This window comes from Nothoprocta perdicaria, unplaced genomic scaffold (genome assembly GCF_003342845.1).
Source record: "Nothoprocta perdicaria isolate Ctin4 unplaced genomic scaffold, notPer1 scaffold_174, whole genome shotgun sequence".
In the NCBI taxonomy this organism is placed as follows: domain Eukaryota; kingdom Metazoa; phylum Chordata; class Aves; order Tinamiformes; family Tinamidae; genus Nothoprocta; species Nothoprocta perdicaria.
Window position 1 is genome coordinate 512,573 of NW_020454916.1, and position 8,954 is coordinate 521,526.

Here is an 8,954-nt window from a genome sequence, read left to right on the forward strand (position 1 = left end):
TGATCATGTCTGTTTTGGGATGCGCGAGTTCCTTGTGCGATGCCCCTGGTCCGTTGGCTCCCGTCTCCTGGCAGGACACCACACAGTGGCCCGTGTTTGACAACAGGTAACCCAGTGCCCAAATGTCCTCCCCACTGCCACGCGCTGGTGCACGCACACGCGCACGAGTGGGCGAAGTCGGACACGCGCTCCGTGCCAGCCCGGCCTGCCCAGGACGTCAACGCTAACCGTTATATCTCCAGCGCTAACCAGTTATATCTCCTGGGCAGCCCRCGGGAAGGTCCCGCTGCCCACGCTGACACGCGGGCCCCCCGAGCGCAGCCGGAGCCGCCGGACTCGCTCGGGAATGCTCGGGAATGCTCGCAGCGGCCTAACCGTGTGCTGCCTTTTGCTTGCAGGTGAAGATCTGGTTTCAGAACAAACGCTCCAAGTTTAAGAAGCTGCTGAAGCAGGGCAGCAACCCGCACGAGAGCGACCCCCTTCCCGGCTCCGCCGCGCTGTCCCCTCGCTCGCCAGCCCTGCCTCCGGTCTGGGACGTTTCGGCTTCTGCCAAGGGAGTGAACATGCCTCCCAACAGCTACATGCCTGGCTATTCTCACTGGTATTCCTCTCCACACCAAGACACAATGCAGAGACCGCAAATGATGTGAAGTGTCCAAGAGAAATAATCTCCCAAGATTATTTGCCTCGTCTCGRCATGGCAAAAAAGTCCCCCCGCTTTGCCGAGCCGTGCCAGCCAACAGGCTCCGTGTGAACTTGTAGATGCGGCAAGGAGACAGAGTGGCTTCATATGATTTGATTTTATTTTGTTTTAAGAAACCTCAGCGATTGATCTCGAACAGAAAGACCCAATTTTCATTCTGGCGCACAGAAGACACTTCTCTTTAGGATATTTTCATTTGGACTCCAAGGCACCAGCCTCTTTCTCCGTGGAGTATACGTCAAAACAAACTTTTTACAGACTTTGCCCGCAAGAAGAACCCGAGCCTACAGTGGCCGCCGTTTTTACTTGTTTAATGAGCTAAGGACGTTACAGGATGAAAGCGAGACTAGACTCCTTCGTTTCTGTTCACCAAATCCAGACTGGGGAAAAAAAATAAGTGAGAAGAAGGGATAAAAAAAAAAAAGAAAAAAAAAAGAGAGAGAGAGAACTGATTGAAAATGCGAATATTCTGTGAGATTAGGACATTTCCACGAAGCAAAACCTGCATGCTTTATCAAAACGGAATGGGCTGCAGCTCCGAGGAAACCGCTGCGTCTCCCGCGAGGAGCCCCCCTCTCTCTCACAGATACTCACACTCACTTGCACACTCACACTCACACTCGCAGACCCCCCGGAAACCAACGGGAAAAGCAGAAGAAGGAGGAACCCGCGGAGCCCCCGCCGCCCGCGCCCGGAGCGGAGCCGGATTGCCGGCATTTCACTCCCTGAGCACAGGGACCTTTCTCCCGAGCCACCTTTCTGTATATATTGTTGAATTTTAGTTGTATATATACTTTGTATGGTTTTGTCCTCTTTCATATATAGAGTAAAAGCCACAAAACGCCCGCGTGCCTCGTGCCTCTCTCGCCGCGGCTCCCCGCGCGCCCGCGGCGGCGCCTCCGCGCTCCCTCCGCGCGCGCTGCCCCGCGCGGGGGCCGCCCGCAGCCCGGCCGAGGCTCCCGCGCGCGCGGCCGCCCCTGCCCCAGCGGCGGCTCCTCCGCGCGCGGAGCCCCGCGCTCTGCCCCGCGCGCACAAGCGCTGGCGGGGCAGGCGGCCGCCTTTGTTCGCAGCGCGCACGAGGAACGTCCCGCGGAGCCCGCAGAGGTGCCGGCCACGGCGCGCTGTCCAGCCTCGCGAGCCGGCGCCGAGCCCAGCACAGCCCGCGCACGAGAAGCCCTCTCCTCAGCCACGCTGGGTGCCCCATGCTGCGAGAATTAATGGCTAGAGACCCGGGCACCCTTCAAAGCCTGAACCTGGAAACCACCGAGCCATTTATCAGAAGTCAATAGAGACCCTCAGAGTGCTCCATATAATGACAGCTACATACAGGCGTGCAAAAGGACAGTCACTATAATTAGACACAAAGCAAAGACTACTTACCAATATACCAGTTTTTTGGGGGGTGTTTTTTGTTTTTTGTTTTGTTTTTTTGAGCAACTTCCACGCTCAGTCAGTCTTCAGAGTGGTTTAAAACCGATCAGTCTTGTCATTTTCTACCATTCGTATTGTTACATTAGGAAAAATGTTTTCTTTTCTTTTTTTCCCCTTCCCACTGTGAAACTTTGGGTTCAGAGCTCCCCAGGATCAATTCTGAACAAAGCCTCCAGCTGCAGTGCCATCCAATTTGAAGCAGACATTGGGGACAATTTAAGGTTTTTATCCACAAGAAGGTTTTTTTCCATTCTCTTAAATGCAGCCATAATTAGAGTAATTTTTCATGTAGCCCGCTGATTACAGCGTTTTTACCGTCAAAGATAATTACCTGTAATTTTCTTCCACTTTTAATACTAAAAAGCCATCTTTATTTAGATTCAGGAACAGGAAAGGCGAAACAAAAGAGGAAAATTATTCTGTTATTCATACACAAATTGCAGAGACGTAGGGCCTAAAATTGAAAATTAACCAAAATTATAATGCTGAAAAGAATGGAAGGGGCTGCAGCGCTGCAGCTGCTAGCGGCGCTCGCTGAATTATTCAGATGACACCGGCGAGCAGCTCCCATGCGTCTAAACCAAGGGCGCCTTGCGCGCGTGCGGAGCCCCGCGGAATCCCCCGCTCCGGCCCGGCGGGGCCGGTGAGCGCGGCCGCGCAGGGAGCATCGCTGGGGCTGCGGGCTCCGCACCCGCGTGTCCCTCTGGGGCAGCCCAGGGCGCCCTCCCGCGGGGAGCGCAGCTGCKGGGAGGGGGTGGGGGGTCGCTCGTGGGTCCCTCCCCGCTAGCTTAAATAGTCGCGGACACCGCGCGCTCGCGTTAGCCCAAGGGGGCGACACGAGTGGGCGCCGAGCGAGTCCCGCGCGGGCGAGCGGAGGAGCCGCTCGTGAAACAGCGTCATCTATAGACGGAGCGGGGCAGCTCCGCGCGGGGCCCCGCGCAACCTGCGCCGCGCGCGCCTCGCGGCCCCGCCGCGCGCCCCCGCGGGCGCCGCGGCTCCGCGCCCGCCTGCAGGAAGAGCGCGGAAAGCCGCGCAGCGCCGCTGCGCGGGCCCGAGGCGCAGCAAACCCCNGGAAAGCCGCGCAGCGCCGCTGCGCGGGCCCGAGGCGCAGCAAACCCCTCCTTCCTCCCCCGGCGGCAGCGCGGAGGCGGCGCTGGCTGCTCCGCGGAGCTCCGCGCAACGAGCCCCGCTCCCTCCCCTCGCGGAGCGGCGGGCAGGCTGGGAGAAGCGGAAAAAAATATAAAGAAAAAATAAATAAAAAGCGGGAAGAGACGCGTTGCCTCCAAGGAAGGCGAGGAGCAGCCCTGGAGCAGCCCCGCAGCAGAGCGACCCGACCCAAACCCGGGCACTTACCCAGCGAGGCGCGGCCAGGCTCGGGGGCTACAAACCCGCACCGCGCAGAGCGGCGCGCAACATTTTTCTGAGTCTCAGGGCAGAAGCTCTTTCTCTATATTCTTGGTTGAGTGAGCACATCCAGGTGTGAAATTGTTTGCACACCCCAGCACCTCTTATATTGCCAGCAAAATTAGCTGTTATTACTGTCACTGTTTAGTGATGGTTAGCTTGATAAAAAAAAAAAAAAATGCTGTAATCAAGACCTGGCGCATCTTTGCAAATTACAGATAATTGTAAACGTCCAGATTATGATAATAGCATCCTAATCCAGCCTGCAATATAATTATTACAGAGTGTTACATCTGAAACTGTCCAGTAGGGCTAATTCAGCCATTATTTAGACCCTATTTTTGCACTGCAAATGGGTTGCTGAGTTGAAAATGTACGATTGTAATTTCACTGGGCACTCAATGAGTAATGGTATAGGGAGAGAAAAACACAAAAGTGAAATGCGAACAGTAGCGATCAAATCAAACTCTGAAGGACAAAAGACTGTTTGATTCATAGGGAACGAGAAGAGCGGGAATTAAGAAAATAGCAAATCAGGGGTGTGCAGCGCTACGTGTCCGAACCTGCGCGGCTGCGGGTGCGATGCGCGTGCGGGGCTGATGCTCCCGGCTCCCTGCGCCTCCCGCCTCGCCTCTTCCCGGCTCCGGAGCCGGGTTCCTGCCCATTCCCTGCGCTGCCCTCCCGGCCTCGGGGCCACCTCAGTGTGGCCRAGCCCCCTGCTCCGGTGACAGCTCCGGTCCCGGCGGCGGGAGCGGGTCCGGASCCCGCACCGGGCCGCGGCGTCCGGGCCTCCTCCGCAGCCCGCGGACAGGCCGTGGTCGGAAGCCCTTAAGGAAATTACCGCAGAACCGTCTTAATTGTAATTAATTAAAGCACAGAGCGAGTCTAACAGGGCTGCCTGCAGCTCGCGAGCTCAGCTCATCGGGCTCACTCGCTGCGCGCTCCTGATTAGCGTTTATGAGCCGGGCCCAAACCTGCCTTATTTCTAATGGGCCAAATCATCAAAGTGGGCACCGGGGGGGGCGGGATGCGAGGAGGGGCGCACAGAGGGTCCGCGCAGCTCCGCACCTCCCCGCGCAGCAGCCCCTGCGCTGCGCCTCGCTCTCCGTGGGCATCCATAAAAATAGCGCCAAGAGAAGGAAAGGCCGGATCAGTGGATACCGAACGCCTATAAAATGTGTTATATGGTGCCTAGAGAGGGGGCTGTAAAGATCCCCTGGAAGCGAGGGCCGGCTCGGCGGGTAGGGCCGCCCCGGGTTGTCAGCTGAGGGGATAGGGAGGCGAGGGGCCCTGGGGGGTTCCCGCGGCCGCGCAGGACACGCGGGGCGTGCGCGTGGGCCGCGGGTCACGGGCTCCGCGTTCCTGGCAGAGGAGCCGCCGCGTATCCTCCTAAATCGCGTGTAAAACAGCCGCGCCGCGGAACAAAGAGCAGAAACATTGAATTGAGGCAACGCAGAATCTCCCTAAAGAGAGCGCGAAGGAGGGAGGCTCAGTGTAAACTCCGCAGTTCCTATTTTCACGGCTCTTCTCTGACCTATAAAAAGGTTATTGCATTACTGCAGGCAGCCGCTCAAATGACTGGGAGCAAGAAGAGGGGTTTCTTCCTCCCCACAACCCCGACTTTCCTGCAACCATAGATCTCCTCTCTGCCATCCGCAGCCGAGACACCTAAACTCTGTCAGGGGCGAAGCTGCGTGGTRGAAAATCTTTAATCGACAGCACATGTGCGATGCACGTTTGTGATCCGCTGCCGCCGTCCGCGCTGCCGGTGCGGGATCGGGAAGGGCTGGCGGGAGAGGGCGGCAGGCAGGGCCGGCGAGCGGCCGGCCTGACGTGGTGACAGGTCGCAGGGGGGTGTTTTTCCCCGGGGAGGAGCGGGAGGGAAATCGAGGCGCTTCCCGAGGAGACAGCGCTCCCCGGATGGGAACCTCGCTGAGCGCTGCCCGGGCRGAGCGCGTCGATTTGGGGAGAGAGCGGAAGGTTTTCGCCGGGTGTCTGTAGCCCGGAGTCTGCTCCGTGTGTGTGTGTTAGGGCTGTGTGTGTCAGGGCTGTGTGTGTCAGGCCTTGTGGCTCAGCCCTGGAGCCGCTCGGCACCCACAGGAATGCGGCTCCTCTCGGCTCCCCGAGCTGCCCCGGCTCCACATGGAAGTGGCCGCCAGGAAAAGAGAAGGGAGGGGAAGGGAGAGGAGGAAAAAAAAAAAAAAAAAAAAAAAAAAAGCCCGGAGCCAGCAACCGGCCGAGCCCAAAGCGAGCGGCAGACAAAGGACAGTTCATCCATCCTCTCCTGGGGGGAGGCCGGGGAAGTGAGGCTGGGATTGCTGGGGATGTGGGGACAGTGGGGCAAGTGCATCCCCATTGACCCAGGACTGCAGCAACCCTTGGGTGTAGTCCCCCGCGGGGATGGTGGCAGTGACAGCCCCTCGGCGAGGGGCATTTACTGAGGAGCTGCCCCGAGCGGCACCTCGAGCCGGGAGGAGGAAGAGAGACCCGCGTGGCAGGAAAGAATTGACACCCCCTTTGGAGCGGGAAGAGCAGGGGCGGCTGCACCGAGCTCTCTCGGTGCCAGCGCGCAGGGCAGCGCAAACAGCCGCGCAAACAGCCGCGCACGCTGCGCGCCGACCCCGGGCTGCGCTGGAGCTCCTTCCTTCCCGCCCGAGCCCGCCCGGCCGCCGCGCTGCGGGAAGCGCGGGCCTCGAGGCAGCGCTTCAGAGCCCAGGGGGGGACTAGCCTGGGAAACAGCCCCCAGCGTGCTGCAGAGGGAGGAAGGAATCGTGGGGACGGGAGATGCATCAGCGCAGGTTAAAGGAAAAAAAATAGAGCTTGCTTAGAGCAAAACGAGGAGCAGAAGAAGACGAGAAGGTCGAGCTTTTTTTTTTTTTTTTTTTTTTTTTTTTTTTTCCCCCCCCCACGGGGAGGGGGTTCGCAAGAGAAGAAACGGGGCTTTTCAGTGGCGCGGGCGGGCGCGCAGGGTGCGCGGGGCAGTCCCCGCAAGCGCCGCGTGCCGGCCCCGCCACCGCGTCCGCAGCGCCCGGGGTGCAGCTCCACCGAACAAACTGCTCTATTGTACTGCAAGCCACGTTCCAGCCCCCAAACCTGTTACAAAAGTGCAACCCTCGGGTTTCTCTCCTTGCCGGCAGAGCAGCCCCTCGCGCCCCAAACGCGGCAGGAATGGGGAGGGGGGCAAGAGCGGGAGGATGGGGACAGGTAAGCGCGCCCCGCAGCCCCGAGCACGCCTTTCCAGGCCTCGTTTCCCAGCCCCGCCAGCCTCGGGGTGACAGGGTGGCCTTTCTTGTCTCTGCTCTGTTGGGCACCCTGCAAGCGGGGCCTGTGTCACCTCTGCTGCGCCCTCGCCCGCTCCTCGGCTCCCGGCCGCAGCAAAGCCCGTGTCCTCGAGGGCTTCCCCTGGAAASGGCGCGCACACATAAAAACATATATACGCATACATACATGTACATGTATGTATGCTCACACACATATATACACACACACACGAAAGTACCTCTAGATAGTCCCTCCTCCAGACGCAAGCGCTGGCGATCGCCTGAGCCCGCCACGGGCTTTTAACAGGAACGAGGGGAGCGGGGCCCTCATTTTATCCTTTTCTCATATTTAGCGGCTCCCTTTGACGGAAACGTAATTTGTCTAATTACCCGAGCGCACCCGGGCGGCTGATGGGCTGTGGAGTGCGCAGCTCTCGACGCTAATTGCTCTCGGGGAAGGATTCAGGGCGGCTTAAGCGAGAGCTTTGCTTCCTAGCGGGAGGGTGGCCGGCTCTCGGCGCGGCGTAAATAGCTCTGGGGCAGCCTGTGCGCGGTCTGGGGGAGAAAAATGACCTTTCTGCAAAGGGGAGAAGAGCATCCTAGCTAGGGGGCTCGCAAGGGTCCCATCCTGCAAGCTGCCCGCGCGGCCCCGCTCACCGCAGCACCCGCGGCGAGGGAAGCGCAGCCCGCAGGATCGGGCCCCGCAAAACCGCGCTCTTCTCTCCCTATCTGCAAACGAAACTGGGATTATTTCATTATTTCTCTTTCTCTCTCTCTATATATATATAAATGGAAGAAGGGGCAATTTGGATACGACTCTCGTGGTCGAAATAATTTTATTTTATTCAGAATATACAGTTTAATTCCTCTATCTACAATTATTTACAGGGTTAAAATAACATTGAAAAAAAAAGTCTCTGGAAAAGTTGAGGTCATAGATTTCAAGGCACCATTGATAGTGTCCACAGCTGAGAAAAAAAAAAAAAAAAAAAAAAAAAAAAAAAAAAAAGTCCATATTGTATAAAAAAGGGTTTCCTTTGAAATGCAATAAGTTACATGCACAAGCTTTACACATTTAAATCTTTTTTTGTTTGTTTGTTTCGTTTCCCTTTAAAAATCCCCCATATGCATTCCTTTCGTTATAATTCCTTAACAGTAAAACACAGGAGTCCAAGGAACAAAAACAAAAAACCCTCAAAATAATATTAATAAAGGTCAGATTCTAATAGATTGTCCCAGAGGCCAGCGCTAACGGGTGCTGTAGGGAGCCGTGGGGCTGGAGGTGGGAGTTGATGGTGTTGGCAGTGGGATACCAGGAAGCGGAGCTCTCCAGGTAGCTGGATGCAGGGGACGGGTTGGAGTTTGGAGGGTGAGCGTGTGCGTGGCCGTGATGGCTGAGGGAGCGCGACGAGCCCTGAGGTTCCCAGACCGCCGGCGACTGTGGCGAGTTGCAGGCCATGGGGTCGCTGGAGCTGGGGCTGTGCTCCGGGGGCATCTCCCCGTTCTTCATGATCTTCTTGATCTTGGACCTTTTATTCTGGAACCAGATTTTCACCTGGGAGGCAGGCAGGAGGAGAAGGGAGTGGGAGGGAAACCAACACGGTTAGTGGAGGAAGGAGACGCTTCGAGGCCGCTGYCGGAGACCAGGAACCGCGCGGCCCCATCCCACCCCCCGCCGGACCGGGCCGGGCCGAGCCGAGCCGAGCCGACCCCGGCCGGATGGAACCGAACCGAGCCGCGCGCCGCCGCGCCGGGCCAAATCGAGCCGAACCGAGCCGAGCCCCTCCGGGCCGGACCCGATCGAGCCGAGCTCCTGTGGGCCGTGACGGGCGGACCCGAGGCGGGCCGGGCCGGGCCGGGCCGAGCCGCGCGCGGTACCTGCGTCTGCGTGAGTCCCAGCGAGGCGGCCAGCTCGGCGCGCTCGGGCAGGGCGAGGTACTGGGTCTTCTGGAACCTCCGCTGCAAGGCGGCCAGCTGAAAGCTGGAATAAATAGTCCGGGGTTTGCGCACTTTCTTTGGTTTGCCGTTCACCATCCTCACCTCGGGCTCCGCCACCTCCTTCTCTGCACGGGCGCAAGGGCGGGAGAGAGACACACACGGAGACGTTAAGGCGCGGGCCCCGGCTCCGCGCTGGCTGCGCTGCCGCCGGCGCCTCC

At 58.6% G+C, this 8,954-nt stretch overlaps 2 protein-coding genes across 2 annotated transcripts in view; one reads left to right on the forward strand and one right to left on the reverse strand.

The window, feature by feature from the left end:
- DLX6 (distal-less homeobox 6) overlaps positions 1-650 on the forward strand; it is a 3,002-nt gene extending 2,352 nt beyond the window's left edge. Inside the window, exon 3 of the mRNA XM_026036264.1 lies at positions 399-650. Within this exon, the coding sequence (XP_025892049.1) occupies positions 399-650 (252 nt within the window). The remainder of the gene's footprint in view (positions 1-398) is intronic.
- Positions 651-7,987: 7,337 nt separating this feature from the next.
- Positions 7,988-8,954, reverse strand: part of DLX5 (distal-less homeobox 5) — a 2,299-nt gene continuing 1,332 nt past the window's right edge. The window contains exons 2-3 of the mRNA XM_026036266.1: positions 8,677-8,861; positions 7,988-8,353 (exon numbers count right to left, since the gene is read on the reverse strand). Coding sequence (XP_025892051.1) covers positions 8,021-8,353; positions 8,677-8,861 — 518 coding nt within the window. The 3' untranslated portion in view covers positions 7,988-8,020. The remainder of the gene's footprint in view (positions 8,354-8,676; positions 8,862-8,954) is intronic.